Raw genomic sequence first — 24,326 nt, forward strand, 5'->3', positions numbered from 1 at the left:
AATTTCTTGGAAGAATACCCTCCAGAGAGCATTGTGAGGAGAACACTCTGTCTTTTATTGTTGGACTGAATTGAGCTGGACTCTGTGCTGCAGGAATAAACACCAACTGCTTCTGTTTTGAAAGACCTTTCTTCCTGCCCTCTTTAGAAAGTCATATCCTCACATAATTTGAAATACAATCTTCATGTCCTGATTAATGATACTCATTGGGGCTGCATCCAGCTATGTTCTGAGTACACCTGCCAATATCCAGCCAACCACTTAAGCATGTGCTTAAGTCCCTTCGATTTCATGTTTGTTTTGCTGGGTCAGGGTCAAAGCACTAAGCATAGGGAAGCCAGGTGTCCGGTATTTGCGGCATGTGTGCGGTAAAAACAACTCAACAACTTTTTTTGTTTTGTTTTGTTTGTTTTTGGCTCAACCAATTTTTTCCCCGCAGTGTTTGGTATTTTTCATGAAACTATCTGGCAACCTAACTAAGCAACTTGCAGGATCAGGAATTCCATATTATGAAATAGTGGAGGAGAAGGATACACACAGACACACACACACACACACACACACACACACACACTCTCTCTCTCTCTCTCTCTCTCTCTCTTACTGAATAGAATACAGGCAGTCCCCGGGTTACATGGATCTGACTTACATCGGATCCCTACTTACAAATGGGGTGAGGCAACCCCGCACTAGCTGCTTCCCCCCAGCAGACCAGGGAGACGCGAAGCTAGCGCCCCACCCCCCCCAGCAGACCAGGGAGACGCGGAGCAGCTTTTCTCAGCAGACACCTCAGCTTGAGAATAAAGGACTGAGGGAAGTGAGGTGTGGGAGAATAAAACTGAGCTCTGGAGAAATGTTTGGCTAGAGTTTCCCCTACAATATGTACCAGTTCCGACTTACATACAAATTCAACTTAAGAACAAACCTACAGTCCCTATCTTGTACGTAACCCGGGGACTGCCTGTATTCAGGTTTTAGTACGTAAGATCTAGCAAAAAGCAGCTTCAGCCTCACAATGCCTGATCTTGCTTTTTGTTGGATTTTGTCCTCTCTGTTTCATGTGTCACTTCTGCCTGGTCAGTCAACAGAATTCACCTTTGTTTTCTGGCTCAGTCTGGCTTATGCCTCAAAAAAAGAGGCATACAGATCTTGCGCAAAAGAGTTTTTTGTGCAAAACAGATCCATCTACACTGCTAGTTTTTGCGCAAAAAGCCTCGGGCAGGGATTATGCAAATGAATCATGAGAAGGTGCTAATGAGCACTTCCTTAGCATACTCTCTGCTGGCAAAAGCTAGCAGTGTAGGCATAGCTTCTGTGTTTAGTGGACCTGCAAAGTATGTCTTTCTGCAAGCCTTTTCAGGATGCTGCTAAGGATCGGGGAACTAGATAAAGCTTTTGAGACCAAAAATGCAGTCAATGATTAGGCTTGAAAAATATGAGGAGAGTTCAAACTGAGATAAAATGGCATAGAAAGAAACAGGTATTAAATCAACTAGGAATAATTTACAAGTGGTATTTATATGGAGTGTGCATTTGCTGCAAGCAAACACAACATCCTCAAGAGGAAAAGAGCTGCATCTAATGGAGATTTTGCAGGCTCCAACTTCAGGAAAGAGTGATGGAAGAGTGCACAGTTGCTGATTCATCTTCTCTGCTGGATGGTATAACATAGAGAACTTACACACTGACTGCTTTATAACTGCAGTATGTGATAGTTAAAGAAAATCTACTGGTTTTAGACTGCTGTCTGCTGAAACCAAAGGCATTAGAAACAAATGAACTATGCCTAGATAGGTAGTTATTGGATATGGGAACAAGAGTGGTATTCTGTGATGCATTTCAGTGCACTGCAGAGGAGTTTCTTGGGGAGAGGCCCAGGCAATTTGTAATGAAGGATCATTGGCAGTGTGCACTATCTCTTCAGAAGGCTATCGCTCAGATGCACAGCAGTGCACATGCCATGAGCAGCAGCTATCCTGGAATTCAGACAATGATGTGTGAGAGTCCCCTCTCTTGTGATCATTACTCCGCCAGATGACATGTGGATCCAGATAATTGAAAACCAAAGCATAAAGCAGGGTTTGGATTTATTGGAGTTTAGGTGTCTGAAGTTAGTTTTTTTGTGGAAAATGCTAAGTGCAAAATTAGTTTTCTCATAAACTGATCCCGTCCCACACCCCTTTGCCTCCCACAGCTAATTGTAATTCCTAGTTTTCCGTCCTTGTCCTTACACACATCTCTTACAATTATTGTGTACAGTAAGACACAGTGTTTGTATTCTGTCTCATTGCCTGTACTAAATTTCTTAATATAATTATCCACTTTTATCAATTCAAAGAAAAGATTTTTTGAAAGCTGCAGTGAGGACCATAAAGGACAGGGAATGCAAGTAAACAGGGACCCAACTCTTTAAAAAAGCTGGGCTTTTAAAAATTGCTTAATCAAAAGTCCCCAAAGTTTTCCTTGACTGAGAGTTGAGACCACTCTTCTTAAACTACAGCATGGTCCTTCCCCTGACATTCAGCCCATTTTAAAATATGTGTGTTTCCATTTCAAGTTAGGTGCAGGAAAAGAGAAGGAAACTGCAAGCCTCTAATTTAGAGACGAGCATAAAAATCATGATGCATTAAGGAGATTACTGTGACAGTAGGTTAAAATAATTTAGGTACAATAACTTGGCTAAATAATGATTGTATTGGTAGGGGACCATGATAACTCTCTATTAGGATTTGAAGGGTGTAAACACCCAGGAGGGAGTGGAATTTAGTAAGGGTAACAACTGTAGAAATGTGATTAAGCAAAGATTAATGTAGGCTGCAGTGCGTAGGAGGCAAAATACATTAATTGTGAGACCTAATAGACTGTGGGATAATCATTCAAAGGGAAAGGCTGGAAATATATCATAGTTCAGGATACCTAAAGCTAAACTGGTCTGAACCAAGCATAGGAAAATACATTGTAGGTTAAAATCCTATTTTTGGATGATGGGGGCTTCTGTGATATAATAAAGTGTTTTATCCATCTCTAAATTGTGTGACTCCAGCTTGCTTCCTGTATTAAGCTGAATCATTTATGGGATACATATCAGTTCATTCATTCAATCTCCATTTTTAACTTTACTTTTTGATGTGATTGTCTACACATCATGCTTATAATGTATTAATAACAATCGGTGCCTCTTTGGTGCTCTGAGAAAATTGTATTTTGCATCAGCCTCTTGGGGCTGATTGTGATCTTAGAGCACTCCCTGTGACCTTGGGTACAATAACCACTCAGCTAGGGATATTTTGATAAGTGGCCTCCTTCATCTCTCCTGTTGAAACTAGGGATGTAAGCGTTTAACCAGTTAACTGATTAACCAATTAGCTGATGCTTATTGGTTTCTTTTAATAGTTAAACTCTGCTAAGGTCCATGTCTACTAGCTCCATGCCCTTGCTGCTGGCCTGTAGCCTGGGGCTCTGCTGTTGCCACACCTGGGGTGCTGATGCTTCCTGCTATCTCAGAGCTCCAGGCTCCCCCATGACCAGGTTCTGACCTGTCTCCCAGTCCGTCTCATGGGGGTCTACCTAGGAATATAAGCGACTAGTCGACTATCCAGTAAGCAAAAGCTTATCGGACAGTCGACACGCTAGTCAACCAGTCTCTTCCCCTCCCCCTTGCTGCCTCTATCACAAAGAGGCAGCAAGTTGGGGAAGAGGAGAGGGTGCTGGGGGGAGCCAGATTAAAAGCCAGTTCACTCCAGCTCCGTAGGAGGGGCAGGGGCGCAGTAGCTGCGTTCGAACTTTGAACAAGAGTCCCCACTGGGGTTCTTGTACATTTTAAAGCAGAATTGCCTGCATGGAGCCTGGGGCCAGCAGGGGACTCTGAATCCCCCACTGACCACAGGGTGCATGAGGGTGCTTCTGCTTTGAAATGTAGATTTCAAAGATTGAAACGCCACATGGAACCCGGGGTGTGCGGGGGACCCCCTGCTGGCCCTGGGCTCCACGCCACGTTTCAGTCTTTGAAACGTACAAAAGTCCTCAGACACATCACATTCATTCTGGCAGTTCTAAGGTAGGCTGCAGGTGTAGCATAGTTTACTTCCGATTTCACAGGGGGGTGGAGCTGGCTAGGCATCAACTTCCTGGAGACCGACCATGACGCCATGACAATTCCTGAAGTCCCTTGGGTCTATGAGAGGGCTAATGCCTCTGGTTCAGTCCCAGGTTTCACAGGCTGTTACATCCCTTCCAAGAGGTGATTTTTTTCTTGGACACTTGTCAGTTAATTTATATACTTTGCAGGGTCCTTTCTCACCTTTAAAGGTTATAGATCCTAGACTGCCTTATGATTGGGTATTTCTCATTCACACTTTCCAGTTCATTCCAATGATTACATAAGCTTGCTTACATAAGCTCTGCTAGTCTAACAAAAGCCTAATATAAATTGTTTTGCTTGACATAACAAGAAAATTAACATAAATTGTAGCTGAGAGAGCCAGAATCAAGGGAAGGGAGATGCAGGGGTATGTGTCCAGCCAGCTAGACTCCAGTGGTTGGGGGAGGGGGTCATGTCCAGCTGGCTACAACACGCACCCCTCATCCGGAATTATCTCGTCTCACAATATACCTCAAACCTCTCAGCTCATCCATTTTATGCCTCTTTTTCTGAAGACTTTCACTTGGTCGGCCATCACTTCACCAGATTCTATTGCCTGATGGTTCTTTATTTCCTGGGCTTCATTATTCATCTCCTCTTCGGTTAGGTCAGGCTTAAATACCACATTAGGATCACATTAGTAACTTTTACTTCAAAGGGATCTGCATAATGTAAGTGACTCTTGGAGTATTGTTTCAACCTCTTCTTTATTTGATCAGGCATTACTAGCAGTGTCCCCTAGTCAATGTGCTGGAACTATCATCACTGCCTCCTTTGGTTATTATGCTAAGCATTCGCTTCACAAGAACCAGCTGAGATACAGAAAGTACCTGAGTCCACGGGAGAGGTTCCTGACTGTGGATCATAAGAAGCACTGCCCTGCAGCCCAGTATTAGATGTCTATCTCCAGAAGGGCAGGACATAAGCACACATTCCTCTCATTGCCTACTACCCATGTGTAACTTAGGTGGCCCCCACCTAGCATGCTGGCTTTTGTACATTCCATTTTTAGGTGACTCTTCCTCCCCCATTCACTGCTTTGGGAGTTGTGGTGTTAACTCAGAGTTTGTGGGTTGCAGTGATTTTTCTAGCTGCTCAAGTCCTTTTGTGGATCGAAGCCATAGAGTCTTTCCCCTACACTCCTGGTTCAAATTCACCACACTTGGGCTGTGATCAAACATCCATGCCATTGAGAGTGGCTAGGTGGCCTGGTTAAAAGTTTGTTGGTATTTCATCCTAATTTTGGATGAGTATGTGTTTCACAAAACAATCACCACCACCACTTTTGCTTTTCACTGGCAGAATCAGTGGAGCAAAAACATAAATTACCTTTTGGCCCCTCAGCCTGGTTCTTTCACAACATAGCTGAGATACCTTGAAGGGGATGTTTTCAAGGTAATGTTTTTGCTATTTTGTAGCCAAAGAGAGGACCTCAGTTCCCGCTAGCAGTGTTCTTTCACTCTTCACGAGCTATCAATTCCTTTAAAAAAAAACCAACATCAAAAACTTTGCTAGAGAGTAGGAGGTTGGTCTGGTAACCTTGACTAAAATGTCCCCTCTGTTGTTGTGCGGTTTGCTCTGTACTGTTTAAAACCTGTCCTTCATTTTAGTAATGCCCATGCGTCAGTGGTGCTGTTGTATAATTTAAGTGGTCTAGAGTTTCTTATAGGTTGAAAGGCACAGTTCTATGGCCAGTCAGTGTGAAGTTGTTTATGGCATTCTATTTAATTCAAATCAAAATGGGAGAGATGGAAGATACATAGTATACAATCTGTTTTCACTTTAAATTGAGTTGCCATGTTATCGCCTGTCTGTACATACAGTTTTTTCTTACACGTTCTATGGCAAATACAGCAGATCATTTCTTGGAAATATCCACCGCAGCCAAGAAGTTTGCATGTAATGCATTGTCATTTCTCTCCACTAGTCAAGATTATGTTCTGGTTAAGCTTGGAAAGCAAATAGCTCTACAGGTACACAGCAATGGCATCTCAAGAACCAATCAGACCTTGCAAAATTATGTTCACTGGAATCATTAGTTAACTGCATAGTCTGGAATGACAAATTCATCCAAATAAATTCAGCAAGCCATAGGATGTAGTTAAGCTTGTTTCTTAAACCTCCTACTCCAAAATGTAAAGAATGTTCTTCTCCCCTAAAGGGCAGGAAAACTCTTGACTTTATGAAATTACTAGGACAGTGTTTCTTAAACTTTTTAAGACCGAGGAACACCAAACAATATTTTTTTTCTCTGAGGAACACCAAGGATTTTTTGTTGAGGAAAAAAAATAGATCAGGGGGGAAAAGGGTCAGAAGGAGAAGTTATTAAGGAAAAAAAAGGGTCGGGGGAAAGTTATTAAGCAATAAAAAAGGTTGCCTGCCTCTTTAAGGGTGGCCATTTTGAATTCTGTTGTTCTCTGTGGCACACCTCCAACTGCCTCGCGGCACACTGGTGTGCCACGGAACACAGTTTAAGAAACACTGTACTAGCATGTTCTTTGCAAGTAGGCAATTTAAGAAGACTCCGTGTTTAGAAGTAGAACCACCATATGCAGTTTGGTTAGCAAGCAGCCCATTGTCCACACAATTTTCAACGTCTTGCATGCATAGCAGTCTTCAGGGGTGGTCTGTCTAAAAGAAATCTAGTATAAGTTCTGAATGAGGTGATGCTTTTATTCTCTCTGTAAACGTAGTGACATTTTCTCCAACAAACCTCCTCAGTAGGTATTTTAAACAACCACTTTAAAGACCTCCAAGATTTCCAGTACCATGTTCTTCAGCATTTAGTTAAACCATCTGTATTAGGCAACAGTTTTTGCTGATCTCTGAGGAGGTTGCTTAAGGTAGTGTCAAATTTATTGCCATTTCTCCCTTGAAATCAAATGTATTCTTTGGTTGCTTAGCTTCCCACCATCCTTTATAATAACTTAGCATATTTTGATTATTAATTCATTTTTTTCATTGCAGTGCCTGATTACTTTTTTCTTCCTCTATAACCTTGTTTTCATTTTCACAAAAACTTATTTAGGTTGTTCGATTTCTGGTGAATCCACTATAACCTTACTGTTGTTCGGAGATCTAGTTATTATTAGACTGTTTACTCCTCATTCTGAAGTTTAATTATGTTTTTCCGTCTGCCGTTGGTACAGGTGCAGCAATTAGATGGCATTCAGTCTGTCTCAAGTTCATTAAATAGATTTGTTATTGCCATCTTTTATATTTTAGGTGCTTTAAATAAGTCACTCATTTTTTAATGGATTGGATTCAAGTTTGGTGTTCTTCTGCATTGGTAGTACTGAGAAATTTCTTGTTTTAGGTTTCCCCAATATCATGAATTATCAGTCAGTTCAATCCAATCTACCCCTAACATTAAAAAAGCCAGCTCTGACTAGAGGTGTTTGTGGCTGGTTTTTTTTAAGGTAGATTTGCATGTCCACATGCATACTCGTTCTCTCATTCTCTGTGTTTTAGTATATATTTTGATGCATATACTTGCATCTTCTAACTGTTCCCATATAACGGGAGCTAGCGGAAGTGGTTTAATAGTCAGTTAAGATGAATGAACCTCAGCAAAGGGTGGTGGGGGAGAAGGGAACAGTTCCAAGATTCCCAGGGCAAAACTGGTTATAAGAAGTTGTTTGCGAATGTACTGATCTGGTTTCCTTGGCAACAACTGAGATGAAGGTTGTGAACAGCAATTGCATTAAGAGAGAGCCAGTTCTGTCTATGACAGTGAGGAAGAACTAGAAATCTGTTAATTCCTAGATTTAGCAAATGGGAGCCCTATTTGGAGTGTATGTGTATCAGGGAGAAAGAGAGTATATGTAATCAGTCCCTTAGGATTTACAGGAAAAGTCTATTCCATGTGTAGACCTCTTCTGTGCCACTGCAGCACCAGCTCCCTCCATCTTTGGACCTGAAGAGAGCTTTCTGAAGAAATCTAGATCCCCATGTGGGGAGAGCATGGACCAGGGCGGGGAAGCAGGTAGGCTATGTTCACTCCCTGCGGCAATGAGCTGAGGATCTCCAGAGGAGTTAGTGCAGTCTGCGACTACATTAACTGTTCAGCTGCTTCACTCTATGCTGTGGCACATGCGATGCGTGACACTTGCAACTGCTTTTAGTGCATCTTTAAATTTCTACAGATCTGGCTAGCTGCAAAGCTGCTGCCATTTTCTGATGCAGCATATTGCAGAGGAAATGTGCATCATGCTCTCTCTTGGGGGATCTTACTTTTGTTCCCTATATGTTTTGTTTCTGTTTAGGAATTTGGAATGGATTCAGTGGGAATAAGTAAAAATTACTATAGAGTACTTACTGGAGTGAAACCAGACTTAGATAATATTTCAGTCCTGATCATGTATGGAACTCACAGTATAGAAATTAATGAAGCACTGTGAGTAGAGTCCATTCATATTTGTTTTCTCTTGACTTTCGGAACAAAAACCATATATACTTGATTTAGTGCATGAGGACTGAAGTGTAACAAAGTAATTTTACCTGAGCACCCAAGTTTCAGTGGGCAGATATTCAATCCTGCCAGAAATAACATTTGGTTTAGTAGTCAAACCTTGTAACAGTGACTAATACATTTTATATATAAAAATACATTTTATATATAAAAATGTCAAAGTATGTTTTCTTTACAACTTCCTGTGCTTTGCCAGTGTCCAGAAAACGTGTTCTGGTCCATTGTTTGCAAGAGGACTGTTCACTGGCTACTGCAACATAAATCCATCAAGTACAGGACAGGGGCACAAAAGCATCTGCAAATATTTAAACAGCAAATGACCTTGAAGATTGAAGGGATGTACATAATTCCAAGTAATAGCTTGAAATTAAGAAAAACTGAGGTTGGCTAACCCAAAATATTTCTTGACAGTGAGATCTATCAGGGAAGGAAAAAGTTCTGTCAGTTGAGAGACAGAAAATTAGACTGAATAAGGAACTAGAAAATCAACTGTGGGTAAGTCTCCTGCACCAGCAGATGATATAGGTGTTTTCTGTTTCTAACTTGTATTACTCTGATTCTTGTTTGAAGCCAAGTAAGTATGAGAATTAATGGCAATAAGCCACATTTAGAGGTAAGTTAATTCTACGTAAGTTCAGAGGGGACATTAACTGATGTAACTTATCCCTGCTTCCGGTAGCCACTGTACCAATGTCTGAAGTGACCTGAGGAAAAAGTCCCTTGAACTGCATATCATGGACACAATGTGTGAATTGTATGGCTGTTGAGAACTGGTTTTACGATATGTGTAAAGAAGAGGCTCTGCCTTCACAGTTCCTAGCAAAAATCTTAATTTACATCAGACTTCAACATAAGCCCTGGTTTTGCCTGCATTTCTGCTGCTCAGCCTGCTGGCTCCCTCCTGCAGTGACATTTGTTCAGTGACAGAAATGTTGACCATTGTGTTAGTCCTCTGAATGTTGATTCATGTTTTACTTTTTGCCTGTCTGTGTGTGTGTCTGTTTGTTCAAGAGCTCCTAAACAGTAAGAGCTAGGACCACCAAATTTGGTATGCAGATTCCTTTTATCATAACTTAAAGCAAAGTCAGGGTTTCGTTGTGCCAGGAAAATGTAATTGCTTCTCATAAAGCGGGAGGGGGAGGGGACCTAAGACCCAGGGGCCAGAGGCAGTCCCTGGCTTGCCTAGATCCAGCCCCTGAGACTCAGGGCTCCCCCCAACATGCTGGTGCTCCAGCCCACCTCCAGTTTCTCACTTGTGTGTGCCCCCCTCCCTGACTGATTTTTCTGTGAGTCAACAGTCCTCACCCCCAAAAAGGTTCCCCACCCAGCCATACAGAAGAGACAGAATCATCAAGCAGGTGAAAGGGAAAGACTAGGTCATACCCCCTCCCCATCCAGGACTGCCCCATTTCCAAGCCTTCCACCCACCAGGTGCCTTTTAGAGAGTACATGGGGGCTGAAGCTCCCCCCCTTTCCCCAATTTGCTGGCTGTTCCCCTTTGTCAGAGAGCAAAGGGAAAGGGCACAGTTTGCTGCATTCTTCACGCTGTCTGGGGAGCAGTGGGACATGCACCCCTCCCCCAGCTATGCATGCTGTACCTGCAGCTGCTGTGGAGAGGTGTTTCTGTGGTGAGAGGGAGCAGGGGGAGTCCTCTCTCCTCATAGCAGCCTGCATACTGAACCCCTCGTCCCAAGCCCCACCTCAGAGCAATGATTTAAATGCTCCAAATGAAGCATGTACGTTTTAATTTTATTTTCCAAAAAACAAAAATTAATCGAGTTAAGGATCCAAGCAACACCAGGTAAATCTTCTAGTTAGTTTATAAAAGGCAATGGTAGTGGACTGACATATTTTGCTTTCTGGCTTTATAAAGCACTAGTAACTCAAGAATGAAATGTGGAGTTCTTAGAAACAAGAGATATACAGGAAATTGTGTCTGTGGCATTGAAGTTACGCTTATTAGACTTCTACAGAAGGTGAATTAATAAATCTGTGGTGATGTGCATGTCTTTGTAGAGTGTTCACATACTTTGAAACACTGTCAATGGATGCATTTAATATAATGGACCTGAACTGGGAAGACCATTACATCATTTACTTATAAAAGGCAAAAGCTTTTCCCAGAGTGTAGTTAAGGGTTTGGAAACTCATTTATTTTTTAAATTATGACACTCCAACAAATGGTATGCCCATCATTTGAAAGGTAGATATGGGCTTATCTAATATTTAAAACCTATTTGTGAGCTAACCACCAAAGCAGAAGGAATGACCCTGAATAAATATTAACGGAATAATTAGAAGAGTACTGCAGTTTGAAGAAAGCTGCCACTTAAAGTTTTTGCAAATCCCAAGGAATCACGCTGGGGGTGGGGAACCTCAGGGCTTGCTTGGATCTGGCCCCAGAGGCTCAGGGCTTTTTTGGTTTTTGATTTTTCTGTGCATCAGTGGCCCTTGACCCAAAAAAAGGTTCCCAACCCCTGACTTATGCCTAGATTCACAAAGGTACACAGAAAGACACTACAATCACCAAGCATGAGTTAGGCATCTGGGCACTCTAGATGATGAAGGGGCAACTCACAAAAGCCAGCACACTAGGCAGCATGTCACTGCGAGGGGTGTGTGGTAAGCCCCACCACTCTCAGGGAGAAACTCTGAAGTTTACAATTGAGAAAGGTGTCCAAGGTGGATTTTTCAAAAAAGTAAGGGAAGAGGGAACATTGCTCTTAGGACTTTAGCCCCGTAGTCAGGGTACTCAGCTGCTTTTCCTTCACAGAGAGTTGCAGAATTCGGGTTAATCTGAAAAACTGGAACTTTATTAAATATTCTGGACAGCTCTGTCCATGTGACTGAATTGCTTCTAGGCTAACACTATGCATTTCTATTGTCCAGTCAATAGTAGCTCTTCCAGGAGACATGGGACTCTCTGACTGAAGTTCTACTGGTCAATATACACGTGGTTCAAGTCCCTTCTCTTGTGATCTGAACGGGGATCTGTTACAGCACAGGTGAGAGCCCTGGGCTGTGAGCTATTCTGTTATGGGTAGAGATGTCATAGTGTAGTCAAATACCCGATTAACCTATAATCTTATCAACTACATTAGCTAGATTAACCAGTTAATCTTAACTATACACATCTTCCCCCATTGTTGCCTCTGTATCAGAAACAGCCAGGGGGAGAGCTGGTACAAACAGGAAGCCCGCAAGTCAGCTCCCCGCGCATACCTGCACATGCAAGCTGCTTCCCGCCCTCCCAGCCCCACGCTGCTGCCTCTCTATCAGAGGCAGCAGCACGCACAGGGGAGGGGGGAATGAAGGAGGAGAAGGCGGGAGCTGATATTCATGGGGAGCTGGGTGTTATGCCGGCTCTTCTTGCATGCCAGCTCTGCAGAGCTCCCCCCCCCCCCCGTTGCTATGTGCCACAGAGGCAGTGAGAGGGGGTAGGCAGGAGCTGGTGCAAGAGGGGAGCCATCTGCATGCCCCTCCCAAGTGCTGCTGCCTATCAGAGGCAGCAGTGTGGGGGCAGGGCAGGAGAGGCTGCCATGTCCTCAGCAGGCCCAGGCTCACCACAGACAAAAGCTGCTCCACGGGATGTCAGCGCAGCCTCTGTCCGTAGGGAGCTCGGACCCCCTGTGGACAGGGGCTGCTGCCACCCTGAGGCAGCAGTGCGGGATGGAAGGTGGGAGCTGGTCTGCGTGGGGAACTGGTTCCTAAACCAGCTGATACAGAGGCAGCAGCCCCAGGGTAGCAGGGGGCTCTGGCTGCCAGCACTGCCCCCAGGGACTATTGAATAGTCGTGTAACTGCTAAGATTTCATGCAGTTACATGACTAATTAATTGCTATCTAACATCCTTAGTTATGGGAACTTGGTTTCTCCTGTTGAAGCTGTTCTGTTTTGGCTAAATGAAGTGGTATCACAGGAGGGTGACTCGGTCATGGCTCTTGAACATCCTGGGTGAGTGCAGTAGCTCTTAAGCTACAATAACTCACGTGTACACACTCAGCCAACGACATTTATTTATCCACAATGGAACAACGTCCCACAGTTGAGAGATGGCAAATCCATTTAAATCCTCTCCCCCCTTCGTGGCAGGACTTGAGGCAGGAGTCTCTTCTAACATGAATACCTGGACTTAAAGTGCTGGGAACAAGGTGTTTCTCCTCCTGCCCAGCCCCACCATTTTGTGAGAACTTGCCTATAGAACCTTATGCACTAAAGTGAGTTTGAGCACACTTATCACCTAGCCTTCCCTCCTCCTCCCAGGCAAGTTTGATAGAGGAATGCCTATTCTTCTCAGGTTCCTGTGTCAGGCTGGGGCTTAGGCATCTGGATATCCAGCATGGAGTTGCAGTGAGCAAGTGCAGATTCAGAAACATAGATACCTAGGGAACTTTTACTGCAACAGTGTAGGTGCCAAGAGAGTTTAGGCATCAGCAAGGTTTGGAGGCTGCTGAGCAAGGGGATTTTGAATCCTAGTCAGGCTTGATTTGGGGATTTAGGCTCAAATTGTATTTCTCAATTGATCTTGACTACACTTTTGGTTCAGTATTAAAGTTCAAGAGACTAAATAACCAAGCTCCATTCATTTATTGTATAGAAACAAAGTACAAGTGTGAAAAGGAGGCATATCTACCACTTCCAGGAAGCTTTTGTTTCTTCCCATGCAATTCGCTTTTCACAGATGTGCTCCTCCCATGGATGTGAGCCAGCATAGACACAGTTATCTCTTTACAAGTTAAAGAGCACTCTTTGTCACCCAAAACTAAATTTAACCAATGAGCTGTTTTTATCTTGTTCTTCTGGTGTTATGGTGTATTTTTCCTTTGCTCTTTTGGATACTGTATTCCAAACCAATTGTCCATGCAGGTACCTCCATAACTGTATCAGGCGGGACAAACCATAACTATTTATTGCCATTTACAGGTTTCCTGTTTTACAGTTCTAAATCTGACTTTTGCAAAGTGTTGTGGGATACTTGGCATAGGTGAACAGAATTATAGGAAAAATATGATGCATGTCAGGTAACCTAACTACACAACATTCCTATATAATATCATGTACACAGCATTAGTTGTGCGTGTGTGTATATAATATGTTGGAAAATAGGAACCATTTAGGGGCCTACGTCCTTTTGGGTACATCTACACTGCACGGCTACCCCGCATCTACACAAGCCACCCGTTATTTTGTAATATTTTTGGAAATAACGGGTGTGCTATTTCGCCAACCTGGTCAACTTTATTGCTCAAAGGATAAGGGATGGCTTGAAATAGCACATTATTTCGAAATTTGGTGTCATGTATATGTGCCAAATTTCAAAATAGATTTGAAATAAGATACGCAATTTGCATAGTGCAAATTGTGTTTCTTATTTTGAGTTTAGGGTGCTGTGTAGCTGCACCCTTAGTGAATCTAGCCCAGTTTAATACTGCTACAAGACAAATTGAGGCAGGTGCTGTTTTACATATGAGTATATAAACAGGTAAAAGAACTCAGCAAAAAAAGGTAAAGAAGGCAAAATTGTAGGAAAAGATAGGGAATAAGAAAATCCAAGACAAACACTTTCCCCTCCTTTGTAACCAAGTGTCTTCTGTACATTTCAGGAGGTTATTTTTCTTGTTTCCATTTGTCATTTATTTTCTCCATAGGCACTGCTGTAGTGATCATTACCACAAAATGAGAATGTGGCATCTTCAGCATTTCTAATCCTATCTATGATCAAGCACTGGAGTAGGCAGGCAGAGTTCAGTGACTGAATATGAACTCACACGATGCTTTTCAGGAAGAATTTGACAAAGCACACTAAAGCTTCTGTGTGATAAATAGAGATAGTGCAATAGAGCCAGAAACTTTGAAGAGCTGATATGTGAAAGCCTGAAAAGCATTCAAACAGTTAGGGTACGTCTACTACACAGTAGTGTTATTTCGTTATAAGTGACGTTATTCTGAAATAACATAGTCTGTGTCTACAAGCAGTTGTTTCAACATAATGTCAAAATAATGGCGAGCTGGAGGACTTCTTACTCCAACTCCTGTAACCCTCATTGATGAGGAGTAAAGGAAGTTGGAGGAAGAACACACTCTTGGACTGCCTGCTGTGTAGACAGCGCCAAAAGCCGAAATAAGGTATTTCGACTTAAGCTACACAATTGACATAGCTCAAGTTGCGTATCTTATTTTGGCTTTAGCCCTGCTGTGTAGACGTGCTCTGATAGACTTTGTCTGTTTTTGTTTTCTCTGTCAAGGTAACATGGGGGTCTAAAACACATGTAATAAATAAAACTGATCTTACATTGATTGGTGGCCTTACTAGAAAATCGAATCCTCCTATTAACTGCTGGAAGCAGTTGTTTTTAGGCCAGCTGACTATCCTTATGTGTATTTCATCATACACATTAATCACAGAATTTAATCAGTCATTTCATGGAACCCATGTTTTTTTACGGATAGAAAGTAATTTATGATTCACCTTACTATTCTTTCTCTAGGTTAAAGATTCACCAAGCAAATGTACTCGAAGATGGCCTCAGCTCCAACAAATCCTGAAGTTACTTGCTCTTTGCTAAGTATTTGCTTTTGTTCAGCCCTCCTGATATCTGAAAAATATTTCCTGAAAGACAGACTTCTGTTTTAACCATTAAACTACCAAAGCTAGCTGCAGATCTATCCATAGCCTTTTTCTGGCAGCCAAAATGAAAAATGGCAACAACTGAAGAGTTAAAAGGAAGACTTTTTGGCTCTTCCTCCTCCCAGTTCAGGTCAGTCAGTGATGGCATGCAATGACACTCACGTTGCTCTCAATGAGAGTACCCCACCCATAGGCTCCCATTACACAGCTGTGCCTGTCCCACTCAGGATAGTGTTGGTAATAATAATGGTATTCATGATCGCTATTGGATTTTTTGGTAATGCCATTGTCTGCCTCATTGTCTACCAGAAGACAGCCATGCGTTCAGCCATCAATCTGCTGCTAGCTACTTTGGCCTTTTCGGACATCATGCTGTCTTTGTTCTGCATGCCTTTTACTGCCATTACAGTTATTACAGTGAACTGGAACTTTGGAGCGCACTTCTGCCGAATATCAGCTATGCTCTATTGGTTATTTGTCTTGGAGGGAGTCTCTATACTTTTGGTCATTAGCGTGGACCGTTTCTTAATCATTGTTCAGCGGCAAGACAAGCTGAATCCTCACCGTGCCAAAGTTATTATAGTCATTTCATGGGTACTGTCCTTTTGCATTTCCTTTCCTTCAGTGATTGGATGGACATTTGTGGAAGTGCCAGCCCGGGCCCCTCAATGCGTTCTGGGGTACACTGAATTTCCTGCTGACAGAGCATATGCTGTGACACTAGTTGTAGCAGTTTTCTTCATTCCTTTCAGTGTCATGCTGTATTCTTACTTTTGCATTCTAAATACTGTGCGGCGCAATGCCCTCAGGATCCACAACCATGCTGAGAGCCTTTGTTTGAGCCAGGTGAGCAAACTAGGCCTCATAGGTCTACAGAAGCCTCAGCAGGTGAATGTGGACATGAGCTTCAAAACCAGAGCCTTCACTACAATTCTCATTCTGTTCATTGGGTTTTCACTCTGCTGGCTTCCACACACCGTGTTCAGCTTGCTCTCTGTATTTAGCAGACAGTTCTACTACAGCCCTTCTTTCTACAGCACCAGCACCTACATCCTGTGGCTGAGTTACCTTAAGTCAGTATTCAATCCTGTCGTCTACTGTTGGAGAATCAAGAAATTTCGTGAAGCCTGTATGGAGTTCATGCCTAAAACATTCAAGATCCTCCCTAAAGTGCCTGGGCGAACAAAGAGGAGAATACAGCCAAGTACAATATATGTATGTAGTGAGACACAGTCAGCTGTTTAGGAAGAAGTTACAGGGCCAATGGGAAAAGTTATGAAAGGATTGGTTAAAGTAGGCAATGGTTTATTTCTATTATTTACTTTCTGCAGTTGTCAACTATCTTCAAAATGATTCTATGCTAGATTGTTTGTGTGTTATGAATGCATTTCTAACTTCTCCCAAGATTACAAATAACGTAGTACTGCTTCAATTAAAACCACTTGGTGCATTAATGTTGCAATACTTGATGTCATGCAAAAATGTCACTTGTGACCAAAAATATAGTCTAATAGCACTTTATTAACAGATGAGAGCCTATGTCATCCTTTAAAAAAATGTGGTTTCATCACACAGTTCAGTTGTAGAAAACACACCAAGAACAGAAATAAGGCCTAAGTCCACAGTATCAAGCTCTAGAACAAAAATAGTTTTTAATTCTACTCATTGCCAGGTAACTGCAGGGAAGGTTGCATAAGTATAGTTAAAATGGCTGCAATGTCAGATTTTAGGGAGGCTGTACAGAAAACAAATATTTCAATTACAGTCCCCTTAGAGTAGAAGATATGTTTAAAATCTGTACCAAATTAAAATTACAGGTTTAGAGAAAAGCATAGTACTCCAAATTATCTGAACATCATTCTAACATAGGTGGTTAATGTTAAGGTATAATAACTTATGGCCTGAAAAGCACACGACAAAAAATATTATGAATCTCAGACTTTTCCTCAAGATAGGGCAGCTGAAGCTACTTTACAGTTGGATGCAAATACAATACCAAACTATTGCATGGCCAGACTGTCAAAAACAAGTTAAACACCAGGTTACTTAAGGTCTTTTGATGCCAGTGGACTTTCCAAATGCACATCATATAAACAGCAAACAATGTGAAATGTCAATCACAATGAACATATCAGCCCAGGCAATCCTGCAGCATAATGTCGTCATTAAGCATACTGTAGATTGATAGTATGTATGAACCTGTCCCACAGGACATCCTGTTCACAACTCTGAGGACATTTGGCTGAGGGATTTGAAAATGCCAAGGCTTGCATGTATATAATGCAACTGCAGTTGCAGTGTCCTACAAAGCTGTAAGGTTAGGATGACAAAACCTCTTTCACATGGCTGTAACAGACTCTCTCTGCTCTGTGTCCATGGTGATACATAGAACTGAACATCAAAGACGGCCATCATTTGAGCTAAAGCAGCAACTATAGCTGCTAGCAGGAGGCAGTCCTTATGAGCAGTCAGATAGGAACATTACAACTAATGGCACCCAGTGAAAATCTGAAGAATCTTTTTAAAGGCAGCATTGTGATGAGGGGCATTTTTACCAACTAGCCAGGTGTCCAGGTCACTGGGCTGGACTATCAATTATTCTGCTTATAGTATTTAACCAGTTAGTAGGCCTCTGCAGGAATTCAGCATAATTAAGGCAAAGCTTGGAGGAAGAAGGCAGTGATTACATGGAGTGAGCCTGATTCAGTGTTCTCTTTGATATTCTGGGGCAGGGCTGGATTAAGTGTGGGGGCTAGCTGGGCAGCTGCCTGGGGTGCCTGATGGCAGCTGTAAGGTGTGCAGCGTGCCAGGGGGTGGGGCTGCACATGTGTCGTGCACCCACTGCCCGGGGCACAGGAATGGCTCGAGCCAGCCCTTTGGGTAAGTATCTGTGAAAGACAGGAAGTCTCTCTGTATTTGACTTCTGCTGGGCGGCTGTGTCAGTGCCCATGGGACTGTAGACTATGCAAAAACACAATTGTGTAACAGCTTAAGTTCTTGCTTAGTTTTTTCTTTGATGTAATTGTAGCCATTACTAACAAACGGGGTAGACAGGTCTGAGGAATTTGGATTCGACCTGGATAGGACCTAGATAGGACTTGGAATTCCTAGTGACAGGTTTATAGCTGGCCACTAGAACCCTGTTTGGCCACTTAAAACCCCTTCAGACAGGTAACTAATGTTTGGGAGTGCTCTGTACCCTATTGTGTTTGTATGTGCTTAAGTCTAAGGCTATGTCTATACTTCACACTTTACAATGGCACCATTGTGCCATTATAGCTGCACCATTTAAGGTTAGCAGGGTAGCTGCTCTTTGTCAGCAGGAGAGAGTTCTCCTGACAATCAAATAAAACCACTCCGAACAAGAAGCATTAGCTTTGTTGATGGGACAGCGACTCCCACCAACAGTGCTGTCCACACCGATGTTTTTTGTTGTCAAAACTGGTCATTAGGGGGTATTATTTCTCACTTCTGAGCAACAAAAGTTGTAAGGATGAAAGTGCAATGTAGATATTCAGGAGAGCTGGCAGCCACACCGGGCCCCTGGGCAAGGTGGAGGGGAACCCAGATCTGTACTCTCAGAAGAGGCAGGGCCTCAGCAAGAAAGGACAGGGCCTGGGCAGCCAGCTCTCAGCACTGCCCAGAAAGCCCCTCAATGGTAATTTAAAGGACGTGGGAATCCATGCACTGTCATTGCCATAGAACCCCAGGCCCACCAAATACTCCCTCTTTCCCTCTGTCTGTCAGCAGTCCAGAAGACATGGTCTAAAGAAATCACAGACTTAGAGCAAAATCTTTCCAGTGAGGCTATGTCTACACTGCAGGCTTTTGCTAGCAGAGAGTATGCTAAATGAAGCACTCATTAGCATTTGTCGCACTGTCATTTTCATATTCTCTGCCCATGCTTTGTGCACAAGAGGTTTTTGCCTCCTTTGAGGCATAAGGATCTTGTGCAAAAGGTTTTTTTGCGCAAAACGGACCCATCTGCACTGCTTGTTTTTGCGCAAAAGCCTCTTGCATAAAAAGCATCGTCAGAGAATATGCAAATAACTGCATAACAAATGCTAATGAGTGCTTCGTTAGCATATTCTCTGCTGACAAATACCTGCAATGTACACATAGCCTGAGAGTGTTAAAGGCTACTAAAATGAAAGCTTCATGTAAAAGCGCTTCATTAGGTGCTGCCCAATAGCAGGTGCTGTGTCTCATTTATTTCTTGAAATCACCTCAGAGAGCAAAGTTACTGACAGCTTTGGATTTAGGAAGCCCCAGGTAGGTACCTTAGATTGGAAGATGATCATTAGGCCTCAATTGGAGTATTGTATCTAGTTCTGGGCAACACATTTCAAGAAAGATATGGAGAAACTGGAAAAGGTCCAGAGAAGAACAACAAGAATGATTAAAGGTCTAGAGAACATGACCTATGAAGGAAGACTGAAAGAATTGGGCTTATTTCGTTTGGAAAGGAGAAGACTGAGAGGAGACATGATAGTGGTTTTCAGATATCTAAAAGGTGTCACAAGGAAGAGGGAGAAAATTTGTTCTCCTTGGCCTCCAAAGAAAGATAAGAAGCAATGGGTTTAAATTGCCGCAAGGAAGGTTTAGGTTGGACATTAGGAAAAAGTTCCTAACTGTCAGGGTGGTTAAACACTGGAATACATTGTCAGGGAGGTTGTAGAATCTCCATCTCTGGAGATATTTAAGAGCAGGTTAGATAGACATCTATCAGAGATGGTCTAGACTGGTGTGGCCAACCCATTACAGAGGAAGAGCTAAAATAATGGTGGATACAGCGCAAAGAGCCGAGGGGAAAAAAGTTGTTGAGCAAAAAAAAGCCTCGGCTGCCACCCTCTAAAGAGCAGAGCAGGCATTGCCCTTTTAAGGTGGCCATTTTGAAGTCTGCACGGGATGCTGCGACTCTGGCACTGTCTCTTTCAGACCGAAATATGCTGCCCCTTTAAGAGCCGTGAGCGCGGGAGCCACAATTTTTTCTTTGAAGAGCTGCATGCGGCTCACGAGCCGTGAGTTGGCCATCCCTGGTCTAGACAGTGCTTGGTTCAGCCATGAGGGCAGGAGACTGGACTCGATGACCTCTCGAGGTCCCTTCCAGTTCTAGTGTTCTATGATTACCCTGCATGAAGTTGCAGTAAATATATTCCCGCTCCAGGGAGTGCCCAGACTGCCCCCACAGCTAGCTGCTGGGGGGGGGGGGTGGAATCTTCCAGCTGCTGTGCACATGCATGTGCATACACAGCTGATTGGAATGCACACAAACAAGCATTCAAAGAAGATCATCAATACCTGTGGTCAGATTTCTCATGACATCTTGAATAAGGGCTACAAATGGGACATGCATCAGTGTTGTACGAAGATAAAGGAGCTGAGGTAGGCATACCACAAGGCAAGGGAATCAATCCATTACTCTGGTGCTTTGCCAAAGACTTACCTCTTCTATAAGGAGCTGGAAACCATCCTCATGGTAACCCCACCACCACTGTTAAGAGCCCCATTGTAAGAAATTTTCCCACACCAATTGGCAAAGCACTTGTGCAGGAACCAAAGTGGCATCCAGGTGAGCACGCATAAGGACTTGGTCTGAAGCTGCATGCATGCAAGAGATTCTGCATACTCTCAGGAGTGAGATACTTACTTTCATGACTCCCCCACCCACCCTCTGGAAAATGGTAACATTATAATATTGTCTCTAATTGCCTATAGTGATCCCCTTAAACAGACCTTTCCCCATTTTTTGCCTGTACTGTTTGGCTGATTTATTGCTCTACCAAGTTCATCCCTGCTGTAGTTTTAACTAACCCAATCAGGAATCATATGGCCTGTGAGTCATATAGCACCCGAGAAAGTCCATACTGCTCAACAACAACTGCGGAATCCCAATAAATGCAGACTTAGTGGACAGGAAGAGAGGAAGCATACTACATGAGAAAATCACCCTCTCCCCTCCAAAAAAAACCATCCAAATTGCCTAGTGTTCTAGAAGGAGGACAACCAGTTCACCTAGGATTTAGTACAAACATTGAGCATATCATTGATCACTTCTTAGTAGATATTTCAGTTGCCTCTAACAAGGCAACATTTCCTTCATGCAGGTTTGCTTCATTTAACAGTGATATATCAGAGCGTGTACCTCTAGAAAGCAAGTTACAAAAAGTATTTAAAATAATTTATTAAAATCAACATGTTAACATTAGTATATTCCATATGCTGCTGGATATGTTCACTGCCATACTGAGCAAGAAGTCAAAATAGCAGAAGGATAAATATGAAGATGGCCATAAAAGCAAGCTTAATCCTGGGGTGTATTTCATTGTGCAATTAGCCATTAACTTTGCATTGGAAGCAGCAGCACATTTCATAAGTGTTCACAGGGCATAAACTTGTTAGCTTACAGCTCAGCCCGTGTTCTACAGCAAGGAAACACTCTACATTAGTAATTCATAGGCATTAGAAGAACTGGAGACATGATGAATTATTCATTGCAAATGTAAATTTAATATAAAAATTAGGACGTAACTGAAAATTTAGATCATGATGATCTGTATAGAATGATCAGACTAAAGCTAACTGGAAAAGAAGAAGTGATTACCATAGAGAACAATGAAAACTATCAGCAGAATGACTGATTTTTAAAATTACTCAAGGTAAGAAAAATCATTTTGTTAAAGTTGGAGCATTGATTCACAGTTAGTCTTTCATATGAAAATCATGAAGGTATTAAATGGCTCATATGCTTATATTTCCACCCCAAAGATAGCAGTTTCATAATACTAATGCATAATGGAAACTAATATTTTAATCAACCCACGAGTGATATGGTTGAAGATGCAGCTAATGATTTCAAGGCTATAATCAAGCAATGACCACATGGGATGTGAATGGTGGTACAACAGCAGGCTGTAGCTTCATATTTTGATGCCTCATTTAAACTTACAGTTTTTAGTAAAGATGCTACCTATGCTGATGGGAAAGTTTCTCCTATGGCTGTGTCTAGACTGGCATGATTTTGCGGAAATACTTTTAACGGAAAAGTTTGTCCATTAAAAGTATTTCTGCAAAAGAGCATCTAGATTGGCACAGATGCTTTTGAGCAAAAAGTGCTTTTGCGCAAAAGCATCCATGCCCAGCATAGACACGCTTTTGCGCAAGAAAGCTCTGATGGCCATTTTAGCCATCGGGCTTTCTTGCTTAAAAAATTAAGGTGCCTGTCTACACTGGCCCTCTTGCACAAGTATTCTTGCGCAAGAGGGTTATCCCTGAACGGGAGTGTCAAAGTATTTGCGCAAGAAGCACTGAATTCTTACATTAGAACGTCAGTGCTCTTGCGCAAATTCAAGTGGCAATTGCTTTTGTACAAAATTTTGCCAGTCTAGACGCACCCATATATGAATGTAGGTACTCCACCTCTGCAAGAGGTGGTAGTTATCCTGACAGGAAAAGCACTGTGGTTGACACAGCACTGTCTGCACCAGATGTTCAGTTGGTATAACTGTCACTCAAGATCGTGGAAAAGCCACACCCCTGAGCAACACAGTTATACTGATATAAGTTTGTCATGTAAACCAGGGCTGACTACACAGCAACTTACTGCTCTGCAAAACAAACCATTATGAGTGAAATGTGGTATTAAACCCACACAAAATAAGTTTGGAGAGAGAGAGAGAGAGAGAGAGAGATCAATGAGCATAAAAGTCTCATATCACAAGTTTGATGGACATTACATAAAAATAACTGTCTCTAACACACATGGTATGCAATTTATCAAGAATATTCTTGTAGTACAGTCAAGTTGCATGACAATTTACAGATGAAGGAGAACAGAGTGAAATGCCCCCCTGCTTAATTTAATCCAGCCCATTGCCAAGTCTCTGTGCCACAGGTGTGAAGCCCTGAGCCTCAGTTCTCCCCTCCTGCTCTGGGCTGGAGCTGCGAGTGCCAAGCTCCAGCAAATGCCGCCTTCACAGCTCCAATTGGCCAGGGACAGTGCCTGCAAATGCCGCCTGCAAATGCCGCCTTCACAGCTCCAATTGGCCAGGGACAGTGATCAATGGAAACTGAGGGTGCAGTGCCCATAGGCAAGGGCAGCACATGGAGACACCTCCCCCTAAGATGTGCTGGCTGTGGCTGCTTCTGGAAGTGGCAGCAGCACTGGGTTAGGGGTGGTGCAGGGAGCCTCTTGCCACTGTATGGGAGCTGCCTAAGTGTCCCAAACCCTCTTCTGCTCCCCAAATCCCTGCCCTAGCATTGAGCCCCCCTCCTGCACCTAAACTGCCTACTGGAGCCGGCACCCCCACTCAGGATATTAAGAGCCAGATAATTCACTAATCAACTACACAATTAGTCGCTAAGGGAAGAAGCGCTCAGTCCTGGCTCACACTGGATCCAGGCACTAACCCCACTGTGGCTTTGTGGTTTAAATGTAGTAAGAGCCAGGCAGGCAGGCAGCCTAGCTCCTACTACATTTAAGCTGCAGAGCTGCAGCAGGGGTAGGTCCCAGATCCGGCACAAGCCAAGACTGAGCTGGACTGGACTGGACTGTCTGCCCAGGTGGAGCAACCCCCTGTCCACAGCCAGCCTGGCCTGCCATGGGCAGAGGCTGCTTTGTAGCAGCCTCCCCTCTCCCTTGCGTTGCTGCCTCTGATAGAGCAGCAGAGTGGGAGGGCAGGCAGCATTGCAGAAACAGTGGGGGGAAGGATAGCTCAGTGGTTTGAGCATTGGCCTGCTAAACCCAGGGTTGTGAGTTCAGCCCTTGAGAAGGACCATTTAGGGATCTGGGGCAAATAGGTCAGGGATGGTACTTGGTCCTGCCATGAGTGCAGGAGACTACTTGATTTGATGACATCTCAAGGTCCCTTCCAGCTCTATGAGATAGGTGTTGGGGGAGCCAGCTCCTGCTTCCCCCCCCTACTGCTTCTGATATAGGGGGGATGTGAGTAGTCCACTAACCAATAAGCCTAGGCTCATCAGTTGGTTGACTAGTCACTTACATCCCTAACCCCCATGTGGTGCTCTAACTCCTACCCAGACCTCCATCCTGTGTCTGGAGCCCTTGCCTGCACCCCAAACACTTCA

The 24,326-nt window shown here is 43.2% G+C and overlaps 1 protein-coding gene across 13 annotated transcripts in view; it reads left to right on the plus strand.

Annotated features, from left to right (window-relative positions):
- GPR45 (G protein-coupled receptor 45) overlaps window positions 1-24,320 on the plus strand; it is a 33,531-nt gene extending 9,211 nt beyond the window's left edge. For 3 of the 13 annotated variants that reach the window (XM_075917633.1, XM_075917639.1, XM_075917632.1), the window contains one exon: window positions 15,100-24,320. In XM_075917633.1, coding sequence (XP_075773748.1) covers window positions 15,381-16,484 — 1,104 coding nt within the window. In that variant the 5' untranslated portion in view covers window positions 15,100-15,380 and the 3' untranslated portion in view covers window positions 16,485-24,320. Of the gene's footprint in view, window positions 1-3,968; window positions 11,618-15,099 lie in introns of those variants that run through there. The other 10 variants (XM_075917589.1, XM_075917597.1, XM_075917614.1 and 7 more) reach the window with 8 other exon arrangements.
- The last annotated feature ends 6 nt before the right edge of the window (window positions 24,321-24,326 follow it).

Source organism: Pelodiscus sinensis, chromosome 1 (assembly GCF_049634645.1).
Source record: "Pelodiscus sinensis isolate JC-2024 chromosome 1, ASM4963464v1, whole genome shotgun sequence".
In the NCBI taxonomy this organism is placed as follows: Eukaryota; Metazoa; Chordata; order Testudines; family Trionychidae; genus Pelodiscus; species Pelodiscus sinensis.